At 37.8% G+C, this 21451-nt stretch overlaps 1 protein-coding gene across 1 annotated transcript; it reads right to left on the reverse strand.

Annotated features, from left to right (window-relative positions):
* Window positions 1-8298: 8298 nt before the first annotated feature.
* On the reverse strand, window positions 8299-20995 carry LOC140230221 (uncharacterized). Its single transcript, XM_072310402.1, has 6 exons — window positions 20719-20995; window positions 19600-20031; window positions 18364-18447; window positions 13191-13277; window positions 10965-11060; window positions 8299-8726 (listed from the first exon to the last, which is right to left on the reverse strand). Exons 1-6 carry the CDS (start codon window positions 20849-20851, stop codon window positions 8299-8301), a joined length of 1260 nt encoding a protein of 419 aa, XP_072166503.1. The 5' UTR covers window positions 20852-20995.
* Window positions 20996-21451: the final 456 nt, after the last annotated feature.

Genomic DNA, 21451 nt, shown 5'->3' on the forward strand with positions numbered 1-21451 from the left:
GTTAAGCCCTTGCGATGCTATGTTATTATTATTATTAGTAGTAGTAGTAGTAGAAGTATTGGTATTATTGTTGTTGTTGTTGTTGTCACTATCTTCACAAGATATCTCTTGGAGATCAATATCACGTCAAATTCCATCATGGAACCTTAGACTTCTAATACTTTTCTCAGGATTCGCGCCATCCCCAGCAATAAATATTTTTGAAACACCCAAAGGTACTGATAATGAATTCTTATTGGTGAAGATAGTGAAATCATATTAAAAAAATGTTTAATATTTTGAAAGATATTTTTGAAAAGAATAGTGCTTAAAACAAACTGCTGACGGTGCCGGTAACCTTTCTGTTCATGTGTTTGTGTTTTTATCTATGTGCATAATTACAGTATGCTACGCGTATGTACTTGCAATGTTACTGTTACCAAATTTTGTATTGTGGAATGAGTTTACATTTTGTCAGACTGCTATATCTTTTGCCTTTCTGTACATACATTGTTTTTATTTTTTGTATATCCATCTTATTTTGAACTCGCATACCACAATATTGACTTAATGAATTATCTCACTATCTAACATAAGTTTAAGCGAACGATACAACGGAGTTAAAACACCTTCCACCCTGTTTTATCTCAGCAGCATAAATTTGCACGTGGTGAGAGTTACAACAGAAGATAAAACAGTTTTCAGAATACCGTGTAATCTAATGGGTGTCCAGGTTTGCCCCCACTGTTACGCGCGTGCGCATACCCTAAGACAATGGTATGCGCAGGCAAAGAGTACGCAAGATAAAACACATACAACACAAGTTACAACACAAGTTACAACAGAGATAAAACGGTGTTCAGAATACCGATTTGTTACAACAGACTTACAACAGAGATAAAACAGTCTCAGAATACCACCCCAGATCATTATGCCTTCTTTCCAGTTTTGACGTATAGTTGGTGCGGTACGGGGATTCGAAAAGCTATCTCAGATTGAGTCTTTTTACTTGAAATTTTGTTTAAAGAATAATAAGATATTTGGCGTTCGTGAGAGGAATCCGAATTTCATGGTTTATGGGGAACTATGCGCTTCATAGGCCCTTGTAATGCCTTGTTATTATTATTATTATTATTGTTATTATTATTACTAATATTATCATTATCATTATTTTGGCACAGGATTGTGAGGGATATAGGAAATCATCACGCTATAACTATTAATTGTTTATTAAGGGCACTCACAGCATTCAGAAGATTAATTAACTTCTTAATATATTGTGAAAAATTTAATATCCGATGTCAGCTTTTTCAAATTTCTCGTAGAACAAGCACTTACGAAATATTTTTGAAACACCCAAAAATACTGAAAATGAATTCTTATTGGTGAAGATAGTGAGATCACGTAAAAAGAAAAAAAAAAAGGGTTTAATATTTTGAAAGATGAATGACCATAAATGGTACCATAAATAATGTTAAATGACTTTTACATTTTTTATATCCAGTATCAATTAAGTATAATTCAGAGGAAACTTTCTAAAAGAAGGGTTTTGGCATGGTATATATAATAGGAAGTTTTGTATTTTTGAGTTTGTGTTTTCGTGCTTGAAACAAACTGCCGACGGTGCCGGTAACCTTTTTGTTCATTTGTTTGTGCTTTTATCTATTGTATGTGCATATTATGCTACGCGAATGTACTTGCAATGTTACTGTTACCAAATTTTTTATTGTGGAATGAGTTTACATTTTGTCAAACTGCTTTATCTTTTGCCTTTCTGTACATACATTGTTTTTATTTGTTGTATATCTTTTTTTTTTTGAACTCGCGTACCGCAATGTTGAGTTCATGAATTATCTCACTATCTAGCATAAGTTAAAACGAAAGTTACAACAGAGTTAAAACACCTTCCACCCTGTTTTATCTCAGAAGCATAGATTTACACGGAGCATGACTTACAACAGAAGATAAAACAGTTTTCAGAATACCGTGTAATCTAATGGGTGTTCAGGTTTGCGCACACTTGTACGCTCGTGCGCACACCCTAAGACAATGGTATGCGCAGGCAAAGAGAGCGCAAGATAAAACACAAGTTACAACAGAAGTTACAACACAAGTTACAACAGAGATAAAACGGTGTTCAGAATACCGATTTGCTACAACAGACTTACAACAGAGATAAAACGGTCTCAGAATACCACCCCTGGTCTATTGACCCACAAAGGTACGTGAAAATGCTGTTAGTTTTTGACCCATTTTATAAAACAAATGATGCACAGGGGTGGTATTCTGAACATGTGAGTTACAACACCGCTAAAACAGTTGTAAATCGGTATTCTGAAAACTGTTTTAACGGTGTTGTAAGTCATGATAACCACACCCATCGCAATAATCATATCCAATAAGAAATATTGTTAGAAGTAGCATCTAAGACATTTCAACCAATAAGATTGCTCCCTTGGGTAAATGCGCCGTGCTTAACTCTGCGCGTTTTAACAAGCGCTCATTCTCTGGCGTGCGCACAAATAGGGCAATGGCATGCGCAGGTAAAGAGAGCCAGAGATGAAATAAAGTTACAACAGAAGCTTGATCATTATACCTTCTTACCGGTTTTGACGGATAGTTGGTGCGGTAGGGGATTCGGAAAGCTATCTCAGATTGAGTCTTTTTATTTGAAATTTTGTTTAAAAAATAAGATACCTGACGTTCATTAGAAGAACGCAAATTTCATGGTTTATGGGGAGCTAGACGCTTCTTGATTAAGTTGAGCCCTTGCAATGCCATGTTATTATTATTGTTATTTTATTATTATCATTGTTATTGTTATTACTGTTGTTGTTGTTGTCACTATCTTCACAAGATATCTCTTGCAGATCAATATCACGTTAAGTTCCATCATGGAACCTTAGACTTCTAATACTTTTCTCAAGATTCGCGCCATCCCCAGCAATAAATATTTTCGAAACACCCAAAGTTACTGATAATGAATTCTTATTGGTGAAGATAGTGAAAGATATGTTTGAAATGAATAGTGCTTAAAACAAACTGCCGACGGTGCCGGTAACCTTTCTGTTTGTGTTTTATCTATGTGCATAATTATACTACGCGTATGTACTTGCAATATGTTACTGCTACCAAATTTTGCATTGTGGAATGAGTTTACATTTTGTCAAACTGCTATATCTTTTGCCCTTCTGCACATACATTGTTTTTATTTTTTTTTGAATCTTTTTTATTTTGAACTCGCATACCACAATAATGAGTTAATGAATTATCTCACTATCTACCATAAGTTAAAATGAAAGTTACAACGGAATTAAAACACCATCCACCCTGTTTTATCTCAGAAGCATAAATTTGCACGGGGCATGACTTACAACAGAAGATAAAACGGTTTTCAGAATACCGTGTAATCTAATGGGTGTTCAGGTTTGCGCCCACTGTTACGCGCGTGCGCATGCCCTAAGACAATGGTATGCGCAGGCAAAGAGTGCGCAAGATAAAACACAAGTTACAACAGAAGTTACAACAGAAATTACAACAGAGATAAAACGGTGTTCAGAATACCGATTTGTTACAACAGACTTACAACAGAGATAAAACGGTCTCAGAATACCACCCCTGGGGTGGTATTCTGAGACTGTTTTATCTCTGTTGTAAGTCTGTTGTAACAAATCGGTATTCTGAACACCGTTTTATCTCTGTTGTAACTTCTGTTGTGTGTGTTGTAACTTGTGTTTTATCTTGCGCACTTTTTGCCTGCGCATACCATTGTCTTAGGGTATGCGCACGCGCGTAACAGTGGGCGCAAACCTGAACACCCATTAGATTACACGGTATTCTGAAAACTGTTTTATCCTCTGTTGTAAGTCATGCCCCGTGCAAATTTATGCTTCTGAGATAAAACAGGGTGGAAGGTGTTTTAACTCCGTTGTAACTTTCGCTTTAACTTATGTTAGATAGTGAGATAATTCATTAACTCAGTATTGTGGTATGCGAGTTCAAAATAAAAAAAGATATACAAAAAATAAAAACAATGTATGTACAGAAAGGCAAAAGATATAGCAGTTTGACAAATTGTAAACTCATTCCACAATACAAAATTCGGTAACAGTAACATTGCAAGTACATACGCGTCGCATAATTATGCACATAGATAAAAACACAAACACATGAACAGAAAGGCTACCGGCACCGTCGGCAGTTTGTTCTAAGCACTATTCATTTCAAAAATATCTTTCAAAATATTAAACATCTTTTTATATGATTTCACTATCTTCACCAATAAGAATTCATTATCAGTACCTTTGGGTGTTTCAAAAATATTTATTGCTGGGGATGGTGCGAATCCTGAGAAAAGTATTAGAAGTCTAAGGTTCCATGATGGAACTTGACGTGATATTGATCTCCAAGAGATATCTTGTGAAGATAGTGACAACAACAACAACAACAACAACAATAATAATAATGATAATAACATGGCATTGCAAGGGCTTAACTTAATTAGAAGCGTCAAGTTCCCCACAAACCATGAAATTTGGGTTCCTCTTATGAACGCCAGATATCTTATTTTTTAAACAAAATTTAAAACAAAAAGACTCAATCTGAGATAGCTTTGCGAATCCCCTACCGCACCAACTATATGTCAAAACCGGTAAGAAGGCATAATGATCAAGCTTCTGTTGTAACTTTATTTTATCTCTGGCTCTCTTTACCTGCGCATGCCATTGTCCTATTTGTGCGCACGCCAGAGAATGAGCGCTTGTTGAAACGCGCATAGTTAAGCAAGGCGCGTTTTGCCCAAGGGAGTAATCTTATTGGTTGAAATGTCTGAGATGCTACTTCTAACAATATTTCCTATTGGATATGATTATTGCGATGGGCGTGGTTATCATGACTTACAACACCGTTAAAACAGTTTTCAGAATACCAATTTACAACTGTTTTAGCGGTGTTGTAACTCACAGACTTACAACACAAGTTACAACAGAAGTTACAACAGAGATAAAACGGTGTTCAGAATACCACCCCAGGATTATTTCGTGGCGTTAGTGGAGATGCAGCTCACTCTCGGGTATTTACAATGTAGTGCATGTTTCACAATTGTAAATACCCTCGAGTGTGCTACGCCTCCACTAACGCACTCTATGCTGTGCATCTTGTATACTTTTCTATTTTGTTTCTGTCTTTTCTCGCACGCCCCTGTTTTCTGTCTCTTCCAATCTCCACTACATTTTCTTTACATCACTCTTACTTTCCCCATCTTAGTATTTTTAGTATTTTTATCATGTATTTTAGTATTTTTGTCATTCTTTCTCACCATATTGGCACATACTGATTTCCATAAAGTCGAGCAAAGTTGTCTTTTAAAATGAGTTATATAATACAAATAGTGCGTGATTTTCAATGCACTATACTGGATTAAAATACACGACAAATGCACAGTCAGCCCAAGTGCAGTTTTATTTCAGCGAGGCCAAAGACCGAGGTGAAATAGAACGACACGAGGGCGAATTGTGCATTTGAAGTGTATATTGTGTTTTGATCTTGTTCTTATGTATGTGTTTTTTATTTTGTTTGCTCTTTTCTAATTTCCTACAACAAAATCAGATAACAAGAGAAACATTCTCTACGCTCGTTAGACATTCCTTTTTTTAGCATTCCTCCCCATCTCCAGAATTTTCAGTAATTCAGATTGCTCTTTGTGTTTTTTTTTTCTTTATACGTTATCAATGGTATATCAAAAACGTTCACTTATCATGTTTGTAATGTCGATATATAATTTATGCACTTGAATCTTATGTTTGAAAAAAAAGTTGCATAGTTTACGTGTTTTGTTGAATATGGGAAAATGAATGAATGAATGAATGACATCGTCTCCCCTCCCTGATGACATTGAGAGCACTTTTGATGGCTGTATATTATATCATTATATTCCCCCTCTCTCTCTCTTTCTCTTCCTCATATTCTCTTTCTCTATTTCACCTGTCATCTATCTCTCTTCTTCCCTATCTCACTATCACACACACACACACACACACACACACACACACACTCAGGCACATTATCATCACGCATCACTAATATACGACAGAGGATAAGTAGTTTTGGTAGTAAAACTTTATTGGCAACCCACACGTTTGATAAGATCGACTTAAGAAAAGTCCATTTAAACCCAAACTTAAAGAATGAATTGAATTTGGGAATATTCTTTGCTCTTGTTCTATTCTTTTCTTTTTAGTGTTTGCAGACTGATGTATTGAACTTAAATGTTTTATAGTTGGTGTCTATACTAAGTTATATAGGATTATCAGCTGCAAAAGGACAAATGTTTTACAGATTTCAGGAATGTTATAAAGAATAAAAAAAAAAATCTTAAACACTACGTGTTATGAAATCTCAATTTCTGTAATTCTCTACAACCTTTTTTTTTTTTTCTGGTTTTGCTTCTTTTTTTCTTTTTTTTGTGTGTGTATGTGTTGTTGTTGTCTTTTTCAATATTCGGTCTTCGTTATGGTAATAACTCCTTACTTTTCAACTTGGTGAACAATTTCTCATTGTGCTCGTAGACTACTGGTTTTTAGAGGGAATGTGTTCTTGCTAACAGAGCAAACCCAGCGAGATTCAAACCACGAAAGATACAAAACATAAAAAGGTAGAAGTTAAAAGTCGTAACGCTCAAAAGAAAACTTCAAAAAGAAAAAAAAAAACATTTGCCTTCCTTCGACATGAATTCTAGGAAAGTGGAGGAAAGGCCTATCTATCCTAGATGTAGGTAATCTACATTTTATATAATTTCTATCCTATATATCACTTAAAATCGTAGGTAGAAGATCAGAAACATTTTATACTAATTTCTAGAAATGTGATCAAGGCATTGGTCATGGACGCAATAAATACTGTTGGCATACAAGCACAACACACCAAAATGGTTGATGCCAGTTGACACATGTGAAACAATTAAGTTCAGATAATCTGAAAGACAAATTCGGTAGATTCAAGTTATACAGTATCTACATAATTCACTCAACTAAATGGGCCGCAATATCAAACGATCAATAATGCACGTGTTCTTACAAGTGCAAAATAACCTGTAAAATGACTACTAATCTTGTAATGGTTCATCATCATGACATTATTTCCATGTCATTCTCTTTATTTCAAAGACAAGTAAATCTGTCCACACATTCATCATATATTTTCCTGTCATAACTACTTTTTCTCTCACTACTTGAACTATACTAATTCACGAAACAATGATACTTTTGACACAGCTCTAACATGCTATTGCTAATTTATAATATAATGCAAATGGATTTCATCTGATGGTATGAATAATTACAGCAATACCTAAAATGATGGATATTTTTATTTTCCTGGGATGGAGGTATTGCATTTATTTGCATACATCCACTTCGACTCCACTTGGGATGTCCAGTTGAAAGTCCAATCCTAGATTTTTGGTTTTCAGGAAGCTGTTTGCTTACCAAGGTATGCAAAAAAAAAAAAGAAGTACATGGCATAAAAATTCCTCTATTTACGCTAGGCGGATGATGCCCCCCCCCCCCCCCCCACACACACACAATAAACAATAAAAAAAATACAAATAAGAGACAAGAGCACAATTTCTATATTCAGGCAATATCAATCAAAAAAACTACAGCTACAGAGTGAGAACTGTTTTTCTCTGATGCTGTTAATTAACTGGGCTTTATTTTTGTATGTTCATTCACTTTTACCTTTTAACACCAAACATCAGGTCTCAAAAAACAATGGCTACAAGTGAGTTTTCATTGATTCATCTATCGTGTAACAATATCATGAATCACTAAATCATTAGGTAATTATCAAATATACTTAGATTGCATTAGTATCCAGTGTTTCAGTGGTTACTGAGATATCTAAAATACCTTAACCTGGAAAAGCAAGCGAATGCTTGGGTAGCAGGTGCTTCGTTGTTTCCTACCACTGATTTCACCACTGATCTATATTTGAAATATCTGGATATCACATCGGCTCGCTGCTCAAAGAAGTAAAGCCGTCATGTTATCACGTCCAATGGAGACCCTCACGCAATATTTTAGCAGAAACTATTACCGAAATCATTAATGTCGTGAGCTCGGTACACAATTATACGGGCGATGTGCGTAGCTGGTAAAGACTGGGTGTACGTGGTAAGATGGCGGCGGGTGGCTTCAAAGAGTTTGACCAACGATGCATCCAGATACTTCCTATAGAGATCCATGCTTCCCACCCGTCCGATAAAAATCTATTAAAACGTGGCGCTCAAGATATTGACGCTTTATGTATCCCATCGAATTCCTAATCATCCGAACCGCCACCACCGCCGCCGCCACCACCACCGCCACCACCTCCCCCACCGCTATCGCCTCCAGAGTAGCCGCCACCACCACCGCCGCCGCCGCTAGAGGAGCTGTGACCATGATCGCTTGAAGAATGGCCGCCACCCGAATGGCCACCACCACCACCGCCACCCGAATGGCCGCCACCACCACCGCCACTTGAATGACCGCCACCACCACCGCCACTTGAATGACTATGGTCGCCTCCAGAATGACCGCCGCCAGAATGGCTGGTGGAGTGGCCCCCTGAATCACCACCAGAATGTCCAGTAGAATGATCCGACGTGGAGTGACCTCCTCCAGTAGTGTGGCCACTTGTATGGTCACTGGAATGGTCAGCGGCGTGTCCGCTCGACTCGTGGCCGGTGTCAGCCGTTGTGTCTCCTCCTTCGTAAGTGTTAAAGAGAATAAGATTCTTCGTTTAACGAAGTTTCTTAAAGGCGGTGAACATCCGTGAGTACTGAACGAGCTACAAGGGGTAATGTCTCGAATAGACAGTAGTGCACTCTAGGCTTTAAGGATGAGGACCTTTGCTAGATTTTTATGCCTCCGCCACGAAGTGGTGCCGGAGGCATTATGTTTTCGGGTTGTCCGTCCGTCCGTCCGTCCGTCCTTCCGTCCGTCCGTCCGTCCTTCCGTCCGTCTGTCCGTCCGTCCGTCCTTCCGTCCGTCCGTAATGAATTTTGTGGACAAGGTAACTATCAATACCTGTAGAGGTATCCTAATGAAACTTGGCATGTATGTGTATTGGGGGGTGAAGTTGTGCCTATCAACTTTTGAGTGCACGTGCTCAAGGTCAAAGGTCAAAAGGTCAAGGTCAAATACATAAGATTTCACTATTTCCACCATATCTATTGAATGCCTGAAGATATTTTCTTGAAACTTAGTGTATACATGTTTTACCCAATTAAGATTCTCTGGTGAAAGTTTGGGTCATGAGGTCAAAGGTCAAAGGTCAAAAGGTCAGGGTCAAATACATAGAATTTCACTATTTCCACCATATCTATTGAATGCCTGAAGAGATTTTCTTGAAACTTAGTGTATACATGTATTACCCAATTAAGATTCTCTGGTGAAAGTTTGGGTCATGAGGTCAAAGGTCAAAAGGTCAAGTAAAAATATTAAAACTTCTTTTTTTTTCTCCGTACCTTGGAAATTTGTTCAAGGTATCTTCATGGAACATAGTATATACATGTACTGACTGGAAGTGATTATCTAGAGAATGTAGGGTTCATGGGGTCAAAGGTCAGGGGTCAAAGGTCAAGTGCAAGACTTCAGAATTTTACTATTACCCTCATATTTATGCAATGCCAGCAGGGTTATTTTTTTACACTTGGTGTATGCGTGTGTAACCTAATAGAAATTCTCTGGAAAGTTTTTTTTTTCTCTTTTTGCCTCAAAGGTCAAAAGGTCAAAGATCAAGTGAAAGTGCTGAACTAACTTTTTCCTCCATATCTCGGAAGTGGCTCAAGTTACCTTGAAACTTAGTACATATTATGCATGTTCTACCTGAAAGTAATTATCTTATGAATTTTAGGGTCAAGGGCCAGATGAAAATGGTAACAATTTACTATTCAATCCAGAAATTGCACTTTTTCTCCACACCTGTACCTTGAAAATTACTCAGTGCCTAAATGTATGAATGGATCAAAGTCAAGTTAAAGTCCTTAAATCCCTAGATACATGCTCTCCTATTCATCCAATTAAACCTACGTCAAGGAAGGTGAACATTCAACACATTTGTGACAAACTTGTCATTCCAATATTTTGCCAATTTTGTGAAAATGTAATCACACAGTGTCCACATGTACTATCTAGACCTATTGGGAAAATCATGCATTATGGCGGAGGCATACCAGTCGCCAAAGCGACATTTCTAGTTTTTTCTGCTTCTTTTTATCATGAGGACATGACAACGTTGGTGAGTTATCATCGATCGGTTCAATATCTCCGACTAATCGAACTTTATACACTCCTCAATCTGTTGGATATTTGCACTCAAGTCCTGCCTGTCAATTGCACTCTCATAGTTTCAATGTCCTAAAACATAATGGACTTGATATCAATGCTTAAACGAACTTAGTGCATAATTACTGTATTCTCTACATATGAAGAGTTTGTTCGCAAAAACCGATAAGTCCATTTTTGAAGATTTTGAAGTACGGTCTCTGTCATAAAGTACAAAATAATACCTTTTAAATAATATATTGGTCACTACATATAAAGGTACATTTTTGAAGTTATGGTCAAAAGAAGCAAATTTTTTTCTGATTATTCTCTTTATTTTTCTCGACCGTTAATTGCAAACATCTCCATTTGGCAAATATGGACTTATCGGTTTTTGCAAACATCTCCATTTGGCAAATATGGACTTATCGGTTTTTGCAAACAAACTCTTCATATATATATATATATATTATTACATATTGTATAAGGTGTAATTAAAAAGGTCCTAGTAAAAGTGATTTCCAGTAAAATGTGTACAAAATATTGGCATTGACTGTTGAACTTGTTCTACTGACTGCAGTACTCTCAATTCTTTATCTAGGAACTTTATTTTCAGGAATACAATTTTCATTTGTAATCACAAGGAAGCATTCTTAACTATCATTATTTTGTTCCAACCTTTCACGGGAGCGTCATCATCCTGCGACTCTTTCTTCAGCATCTCAGTGGCTTCTAAGAACTCGTCGCCGTCGTCATCCGAGTCGGACTTTTTGTCTTAAGAAACAAAGACGGGACACAAGTTGATGATCAGCAACACACACACGCGTACAGCCATTAGAAGAAAATATGAGACATACACTTCTTTTAATCTAAATTTGAGGGGGCAATTCCATCTCACGTTTTACATTATTTCATTTTTCCCAAGAAATACCGTAGTTAGACAACAAAAGAGTTAAAACATTTGACTAAGAATACCTCCAAGATAGTTATATTTGCCCCTTTTGTTTTACGACGTAGATTGCAAAACTGCATTGCACTTCACAAAGAAGAAACAGGAAAACCCAGTACCAAATCACAGCATGGTATAGGGGTAGGAATCATATCTCTCGACCAGTCGAGATGATTGCCATCTTGTCAGTGATGTGTCAAAAATTGCCGAATGACATCGAATGATTTACAGAAGGACTGCTAGTCACCATCAAATGCCGTCTGCTATAATCACACAGAATGGAAACAGACTTCTACAAGCTGGACGAGTTAAGACAAAAACCCAGAAAGTGTTGGAGAAGGCCATTTCATGGTAAGAAGAAAACAAAGAGAGGCCTTCTAACTCTCAATATCCTGGTCCACTGTGTTTAACCATCGGGGTTGGTAGCAATTGAATGGCCGATATGTAGCTGACGGTAACTTTATCCCATTCTTCAATTTTCCAATCTTTTTGGATCCTGCTTGCAAAACTACATACTTTTACGTTTATGTCCCTTGCTGACAAATGGTTCCACTGGACAAGATGGTGGCTATCTCGTCTAGAGGAAAGACGTTTCCAGCCCTAAACCCCAATACCAAACTGCAGTTTGGTACTTCTTGGACTTTCATGTTATTGTCTATTACTATTATAACTATTATTACTATTATCATCTATTCGGCTTTCTGGCACAAATATCAATATTACATTTTTCAAAATCAAACAAACAGTGGAGAGGCGAGGGTGCACCATTTGGGCAGCCCGGGTCTGAAAAGAGCCAATTAAACGACTTGGGTCTTCAGGCCATCCTCCTGGAAGAACCCACCAGGTGTAAGTGTAATGCAGTTTTGTTTTGTTTTTGTTTTTGTTTTGTTTTTTGTGGGGGGGGGGGGGGGAGAAAGAGAAGCCCCGTGGCTACTACTTCTTTTGGTGTGTAACTGCCTTTTATCAGCCCCAGAGTGAAAGGATTCCAGGTGACATCAAACTCGTTTGATTTGGACGTAATTATTGACTCCAACTTGGACGCTCATCATCAAGAGATACAGTGCTCGTATGCAAGCCCTAATACAAAATAGAGTGCATTTGTTAGATATCAGCCTAACTTATACTGATTAGAATTAAAGAAAGTGTTAGATTTTTTTTAAAGAAATTTTACTGGATATAATTATGTGAAATCTGTTACTTAAGCATGTGCAAATTCAATTCAAAATTATTTCATTTGAAAAACAAAAAGCAGAAAATCATTTATTATTCTAAGACATTTCAAATTCAGATGTTGTATCTCTTCTCTGGTTCAACGGCCACTTTTCTTTGATAGAATGATATTCTTCAAAGCCATACACAAAGACCGTTTTACTGTTAGCATGATCTTCTCGTGTAATTCATTACATTCATTGTCTCGGAAACTTTAGGGTCAAAAGGTCAAGGTCAATTCAAACTTTCATTATTTTTTTTGATATATGCAGTGCCTGGGGGTTCTCTCTCTTCTTTTTTTTTCCTTTTGAATTGCTCATGTTTTGTGATTTTACATTTTTTTAATACTTATGTAATACTGTGTATGTATATTTTTCATTTTTGTGAAATCATTTGCAATTCAGCCTCTGGCTGCAATCAATGTTTTGTTGAATAAAGATACCATAATAAGTAACTCATTTCACCATGCCAAAACTTTCAAATATATAATATAATACGTGTGTCTCATAAGACTAGTGACAGTTATGCAAAAGGCACCCTATCTTACAAGTAGACATTAGATTTCGGGGTGAATTCGTGACACGTGTGAAAAATCTGAGTAAAACAAGTTGCTTGAACTGCATTCCAAACACGAAACACAATGAGTATTTTTTTTCTTTTTTTTTTTAAGGATTTTGTGTTGTTGCCGAGTCTTGTCTATATTCGGAAATTCTTGCCGTGTTTGTGTCATCGCCTTCCATACATACCTTTAGTTTTCTTCGACTTCGTGCTCTTCCCTAGTTCGGAGTCACGAACCTCCGTCTTTTTGTACTTCGCGGGTCGTGGTGTACCGGCTACCGGTAAGAGGGAAGACATTAAAAAGGGCACGATATGGTTAGAATTATACGGAGAAGGATTTAATGAAATCTTATAAATTTACTTTGACGGTCGCGAATTATAGAAGAAGCGAGTATACAACATGAGGTAGCAGGTGAACAGATAATAAAAAATGTGCAGGTGATGATATCATGTAGAGAGAGATGCTGACGGAAGTAACAATAAAAGGGAAAAAACAGAAATGATACACACACAAATGGGCCATTCGATAGGAAAAGTTAATACTGCAGTTAGTGTTAGACTTACAGCCTCTCAACTATAGCTGGCGCTACAGGATATCGTGCGTCAGTGAAGTAACACGGCTGACTGTCGTACGTTACAGTCTTTACTCTGCGGCTGTTAGGGGATCTAATGGTACGTATTAATTTGCTCCATTTGAATGATGCAATGAAAGAACATGTTAGATATTTCTGATAAGACTTTCAAATGGACAAATAAGTAAATTACCGTCACCGGAGGACTTAAGTCACTTATTTTTAGAGGATTTTGCAGTCACTTTCGTTTCGGTTATAAATGAGCAAGTAAGGGAGCTGTAAAGCCGCATAGAACCCTTTTATTCGAGAGGCTTTCAATCTTCAACTCTGAGAAATACCAAACGGCAGCAATGCAGCTTTTGAAAGTATTTTTTTTTTGTTGTCAATTTACGGATTTCACAGAAAACACGATGCACAGAAGGGATGAAGATTCCATTTTCGAGAACTATGTATACTGCAATAACGACTGAAGACCACGATTTTTATTCGTTAAATTGTAAAATATTGATGCCACCTTATTTCTCGTTTAAAAAAAAAAAAAAAAAAAACCTTTTGAGAGAAGATTCCTCCGTGCAGTTTTATAGTTCCCCATATATCCTTTAAAAAAATATTATTCTAGCTGCTCGTGAAAAAAAGACAAGATAAATTTACCCTCCCTCCATATTTATGATTGCTTTCAAGAAATATTCTTGTTTTCTATTGGGTGACTTCAATTCATTCTGTAGAAGATAAATCTTCTGCTGCAGAAAAGGGATCCTTCAAAATCAATGTACAGGAGGAAAATCATCAAAGGTGCAGATAAAAATGAAAAAAAAAATGACAGAATTAGGATCATACCTGAAGATGAAGGCAAGCAGCTTGATGAGTCTTCAATGACCCACGTGTTATATTGGTAGACGAGTCAGGGGCAAGACGCAAGTCCAACTCATGTATAATGTCACCTCTGAGTCTTATACGTGTACTTGTCTAACCTACTCCATTTTCATTTCATTTCATTTCATTCATTTATTCGAGCCCGGCACATACTTCAGCACGGAGACTGTTCTTCCGCAGGTCCGTGCGGATAAAATACAACATAAATATTCATGTATCAGATATGAAAATCAAAACTCATACATAAAGAATAACGATGCTTATCAATAATAGCGATAATTTTTGCAGCTTTGTATGTAACGTGTTGACGGAAGAGAAGCAGAATTAAAACACTCTCTTTTTTAAGAGTAGCGACGCGATCTTCCTACTTCCTTTTCTATGCCAGCAATTTCAAAGCACTATATATCTGTATGTCATATCTGACGTACTATATATTGGCACCAGGAGTCATCTTTTTCAACATTTACTCAGGGACAGGCTGCCAGATTTAGAATTTCATACTGCAGTGTTGGTTACCACAGTTACCAAGTTCCCCGTATTCAATTATTCATTTGTATCATTTTTAACGTTGTAAGAAGTGACAACTGCAGCAAAAAGTCGTTATTTTAATCTACAGATATGCACAAAAAGAACAACGTTGAATGCCACTAGCTGAGAAGAACATGAATTTTGAGCAGAACATGATAGTGGTTCTAGATCCGTTAGAAAAAGAGCGGCAGTCAACCAGCTGATTAAGCTATGAATCAATGCAGCGACAGTGTGAGGGGAAAAACACGCAAAGGTACAAAGTTTCCATGGGCATGCGCAGTTTGCACAGTTTCAGAGGGTAATCAGAGCTGTATGATCATTACTGTGACTGATGCATAAGTTTGGTTTTTGTTGTTGTTTTTGGTTTGTTCTTTTCTTTAGGGGGATGTGTAGTTATGAATGGTAAGAAGTGTTGTTTTGGTTTGGTTTGTTTTGAATTTTCACCGTAACTACTTTTGACAAAAACCGTGTGTTGCAAGGTCTTGAGTTAGGTTAAAATTATGTAGGGCCTACATATCAGGCAAGACTTTAGACTGCAGGAGAGAAAGATGAAATAGATAGGGCTGATGAAATCTTGTCAAACATAGCAGGTGATCGCAGACAAACAGTACTTCATAGAACACAAAGAATACATAGAGAAGACTTTGGAATATGACACGATAGCACGAGCAATGAAAGAGATAGACGATAGCTATGATTTTATTGATGCTTGAAAACGATTATTTAAAGAAGAATGGACATCTATATAATGTTAGTGCAATACCCAAAAAAGAACACATTCAGAAGCTGTATTCATGGCAAGAGATGTATAATACAGGCAATACAATCCAAAGACAATAACCATGACTAAATGCATGAAAGTACACGCCACAAAACTATGAGACAGACAATGGAATGTTAATGTATACATGACAATGATGTTAAAGTTAGAAGGCGGTGGTAGAAAGTAGAGCTATCAAACATGAAAACTTGTAGTCACAGAGGAGGCGAGATAATCCAGTGGTCATTTCACGGGCTGGACACCTACAAGCCACACAGCCCACAAGTCATACAGGCCACGAGCTAGAGGTTACAGCTCGTTATTCCGAAGGTTCGTTATTCCGAAGGCTCTTTATTCCTAATATTCGTTATTACGAAGGTTCATTGTTCCGAATTTCATTTTCGGATTAACCGATCTTCGGAATAACGAACCTTCGAAATAACGCCACAAAGTATCGGATTAACGAACCCTTTTTCATTTTCGGATTAACGAACCTCTAGGTATAGGGAATTCGCGTGTTTCGGATTAATGACCCTTCGGAACAACGAACCTTCGGAATAGCGAACCTTCGGAATAACGAAAAGCACCCAAGCTGGACACCTACTTGTCATACAGCCCACGAGAAAGAAACAAAGTAATACGAGCCAGCAAGATATTGGACACTTGGCAAATAAGGCCCACGATCTACACACTACCTTATACGCTAATAAGGCCGACGAGCTCAACGCTTAGCAAAAAAGGGTCCATGAGCTCTGTACGACGTATATTGAGCCCACAATGTAATGTCAAGCTCCTGGACCTTTCTTGCCTGAGGTCTAACTCGTGGGTCTTATTTGCTAGGTGTCCAGTTTAGTGCGTGGACTTGTAAGAAGCTCGTGGGCCTATATTAGACCTACATGATGTCAAGCTCTTGGGCGTCGTACACTTATTGTCTAACTCGTGGGCTGTGTGAGTCGTGGTCTGTATGACTCGTGAGCTTAATGACTCGTAGGTGTCTATTTCGTGACCTATATCCTTTTTGGACCCGAGATATTGAGAAAATATCTGATTAGATTCGATTGACACCTTCATTATTCTCTGTCTTCAACCTGAACTTTCAAAGGTATGATTTATAGAGTGACATAAGCATGATTCTTATATCTTTTTCTCCTTTTTGTTGTTTATCAAAAATGTCAGCTGAAACTGAATAATCTGTATTCTCACGGCTAGATTTGTTTTCTATCATTAATCATGAAAGCATTTTTAGACAAAGAATTATTTTCTTCTTGGTTCCTTCTTAATTCACATTCCTCTTCTGCTGGTATCGACCACCTTTTTTATAGTAAGTTTTAAATCTGCGACGCGGAATAGAACGACAGTTGCTGTGACCGTTCTCCTCTCTGCCAGCGTCATAATGTTAAGTACATGTACAATGTATCTTATATTGAAAGATGCAGCCCATACAAAGTAAAAAGCGCCCCCATAATTATGCTTTTAGTAATAATAGCATCAAGCAGCTCTGAGTTGTGAATTTGAGCTGACGTTATAATGACCTACAACGGTGACCGGTGACCGAGATCGTGAAAACTAAGACGAAGTGAGATCGATGCGCAGAACAGGATTATCTTGGTTTGTCTTGTTTTGTTTTGTTGTGTTTTTCTTCCCTTTTAACGTCGGCGTCGCAGGTATAAGACTCCCTATCATAGCATTGCATTTACTAACTATTCTACTTTTTTTAGGGTTCAACTTGTATTTTGGTGATTTATAGCTTTGTCCATTGACATTATACAATATACCATTATTTTGTATGGATGAAAATTTTGAAGTCTCCATCTGTAGTGTCTAATGTCACAGTAGTGTGAATGGAAATATTGGTATAGGAAAGACTTCAGACCACGGTACCGTGAGACAAACTGTTTGACCCATATTGAAATTAGTATTCCACTGGGGAATGGAAAGGGGATACAAGAAGTGTTAATTCCCATGTAGGCCTACTTGAACTCATGTCTGATATAGAAGTTGTTTTTTTTTTTTCGGTGGTGGTCTTGCTGTTGTATAGCTTTAGGAAAGTCCTTACCATCTAAAATGTTAACAGTTTAATGAAGACGAGATACATTTTCTAAGAATGAATCGAACATGCATGCAATAGATTGATAAAACACATTCCAAGATTCAATGAAAGCAGAAGAAATGCAACCTATAGAATGTATTGACATAATATTTGGATGTTGCCATCCCTGTTGAGTCGTACATTTAAACGAAAACTTTTAATATAATGAGAGGAACTGACTAAGATGGTGTATTCCATGGAATGTAAATAGTGCCTTTAAGATACGTATTTCATGAAACATAGAGTGCAGACCTTTAGCATTGTCTATAGAGATAGCTTGTGGATTTAAACTACGAGCACAGACAGCTAGCTCAATATGAAATAATCTATGCTCGCAGGAAGTCTGCGGAATGTCTTTGACAAGCTTTACAAGAGATTATCTGAAGCGGCTGACAGTAAGCAAAATTGAAGCGCATGCAGGTGAAAAAGTTATCTTAGAGAGTAGCCAGTGTAATTACGCTAAAGAACCCAGCAATTCGAGTTACCAGCTAGCATATCACGTGATTAGAAGGCACCCTGTTGAGGGCTAAAGGACTCACTAATTCTTGGCCACAACTTGTACATAACAACGATGATGACAACGATAGCGACGACGACGGCGAGAGCGATACCGACCCAGAGTCCTGGAAAGAATGAGATTCAGAATGGAAGAGATAGAGAGGGAGATAAAGATAGATAGAAAGGAAGACATACCGAGAAAGATGGAGAGATAATCATAAAGACAAATTGAATTGTCTGAAGACAGGGAAGAAACGTAACTATTTAAATGATTACATTTAGACATAGCTACCAAATATCGACGTGTTTCTGGTGCTTGGGGTACACACACTATGGAATACTGTGAATGCTTACTTCTTACAACATTATTGTTGTTGTTTTGTGTCTTTTTTTTTTTGACTGATTCTGACAGATGTAATGATTTTTAATTTCAAACATGTCAAAGAGATGACGAAACATTTAAGCATCCATGACTTTCTGTTCTCTCTGACGTCCCTGTAACTGAAAGGGCACAGTGTCCAATACCCCCAGAGTGTGTTCACTCTGTGTTCATACTGTGTTCTTTCCAGCAGGTGTGTTGATCTCTCGAGAGCTTTGCGATACCAACAAGACAAACAATAATTAAAAGAAAGCTATTATTCAGAGGGGTGAAGGCTCAGGTTTGAGTTTCTTCAGTTTGCCACCCTCTACAAATGAAAATTTGTTAAGATCGCAACTACTGATCTATGAATTTACAAACATGTCGGAAAAAAGGAACCAGTGGGACTCGAACCTGTCATCTACTGCTTTCCGGGCAGGGACACTGCCGATGAACGTGTTACTATTAATCCATAGATCAGTAGTTACGATCTTAACAAATTTTCATTTGTAGAGGGAGACAAACTGAAGAAACTCAAACCTGAGCCTTCACCCCTCTGAATAATAGCTTTCTTTTATTTATTTTATGCCTTGTCCGCCTTGGACTACTTAACATAACAATGTCGGAATCTCGGAGCTTGGGTATTTGTTCCATGTTCATCGTGTCACTGCCTGCAACCAGGGACAGCCTGATGGTAGTGTCGCTGCCCGGAAAGCAGTAGATGACAGTTTCGAGTCCCACTGGTTCCTTTTTTACGACATGTTTATTAATTTATAGATCAGTAGTTGCCATTTGTAGAGGGAGACAAAGTGAAGAAACTCAAACATATGACAAACAATGGTTGCAAGTTCATATTCATACATGACTATGCCTTACACATATTCCACAACTATTACGGATTAATGCCCTATGAACCTACCTACGCTGCTACTACCGCCACCGCCTCCAGGATCTTTGTCTTCCGCGGTCGTTGGCGAAATCGTCGTCGATTTGACTTCAGGCACCTGGACCATGACTTTGAATGACTTTGATTCTCCCTTGATAGGCAGACCAGAGATGATGCACATGTAGGGGTTGCTGCTCACTTCCGCCTCAATAGTGACTTCGACGTTAGCCGTGCCGTCGCTGTTCAATGTCCATGACTCGGCAACGGGGGCCCGCTCACTTCCCGCGACCATCCAAGCAAGGGTGGCGTTGGGGTAGAAGCCACTGGCGCTACACGTGAGGTTCAGCGTGTCGGTTTTGTTGACGAGATTGATCATGCAGTAATTGACTCCATGATCCAATCCCTGGCTCGGAGGTTGCATAGGGGGGCACTGCGACACTGTCGGAAATGGCTCGTTGGGGGCGTCTGTGATAAGATACAATGACTACAATTAATCACTAATCATATAAGGCAATTGAATAACTTGTAATGAATGTAACTCACAGTTGTTAGTGTTGGGACAATGATTGCTCTGTCAAATAAAGTCTGCGTGAGTTTGCTTTATGCCACAGCTTCGTTACAAAGGTTGCAATCACCGTTTCACAAACGGTGATTAAAGGGACTGTACAGTACTGATTTAGGTGGGAATTCGTGTTTTGAACATTTTATAAGTGAGATAATGAGAAACCTTTTATGAAGTATGAAAGAAGGATTCAACATTTATTTGATGACAATTGGCTATAAAATGGGTGAGATATCCGAAAACTTGCAGGCCACATCGTTTATTATGATCTCTTTGTTTCACCTTGTTTTGGGATATCTCAGCCATTTCAAATCCGATTTTCATCAAGTAAACTTTTGATACCCCTAGAATTGCATGCTCTTTGACATCTCATAGAGTGGTTTCTGAATATCTCGCAAATTAAATCTAAATCCTCACCTCAACCAGAACTGTACACGCCCTTTAAGGTTTATTAAAGCAACGATTTGAATTTCCGGGTAGATCATGCAATTTCGGTTGTCTGCAAAAATGCAGAGCTAGGTTTCCCAAAGAGAATTTTTTGTTTGGTGTTCTTCAAATGAATTTAGCTTGACAGATTAAATACAGTTTACCGAAAACTTTTACGTCGGTGCTGTCGACTTGAAACGATCCGGAAGTGTGGGACCAGAAGCAGGTGTAGGTATCGGCATCCGAGAGGACCACGTCATCGATTATCATGGTGTAAAGAGTACCCTCTACCATCATGTCGTACCGCTCGCCGCCTGGTCTCGTAACGCCCTGCTCGGGACTCCATTGTACCAGCTGGTCGGTACCCTGAGAGAATCCAGCGGTAATGAGAGTACCGTTCACTCTACACTCTACTTCTCCGGTTTCGCCGACCCATAAAACTTTCCCTTCCGTTATTCCTATGAAAGCATTCAGAAAAAGAAAAAAATGAGAGCATTACTACCTTCAGAATGAACCGAATGGAAATGTAAACATTTCCAAAAGGGCAATAAAGCATGAAATAGAAATTATTGTTTTCAAAAAACGAAGTTATAATGCCTCAATGCCATGAAAGAATGGTTTATGCTGGATTAGACTAAAAAGATTGTGTAGTATGAAAGTATGAAATAATATTATCTTTGCAGTATATATGCTTTATCTACTGACACAATGTTGAACTATTTTCATTTATAATATTAATGTACATCAAGGACTCCATTGGAAATCAACTGCAGCTGTGCTGCAAAGTCAATCTTTCTTGCACGGACAACATGTACATTATACAATGTGTTATAATGAATACAAAGATCACTGTATGACTTTCTTCAAATAATGAAACAATGCAAGCTTTATGAAATT

This window comes from Diadema setosum, chromosome 6 (assembly GCF_964275005.1).
Source record: "Diadema setosum chromosome 6, eeDiaSeto1, whole genome shotgun sequence".
Lineage (NCBI taxonomy): Eukaryota > Metazoa > Echinodermata > Echinoidea > Diadematoida > Diadematidae > Diadema > Diadema setosum.

What these genes read in the sequence shown, in the direction of transcription:
- LOC140230221 (XM_072310402.1), bottom strand. Translation starts at nt 20,851, where the DNA reads ATGATGGTAGAGGGTACTCTTTACACCATGATAATCGATGACGTGGTC. An exon ending in CACCGACGTAAAAGTTTTCG is followed by an intron (nt 20,032 to 20,718) that starts GTAAACTGTATT and finishes ATCTTATCACAG; the next exon opens with ACGCCCCCAACGAGCCATTT. An exon ending in CAAGTTGTGGCCAAGAATTA is followed by an intron (nt 13,278 to 18,363) that starts GTGAGTCCTTTA and finishes TCTTACCGGTAG; the next exon opens with CCGGTACACCACGACCCGCG.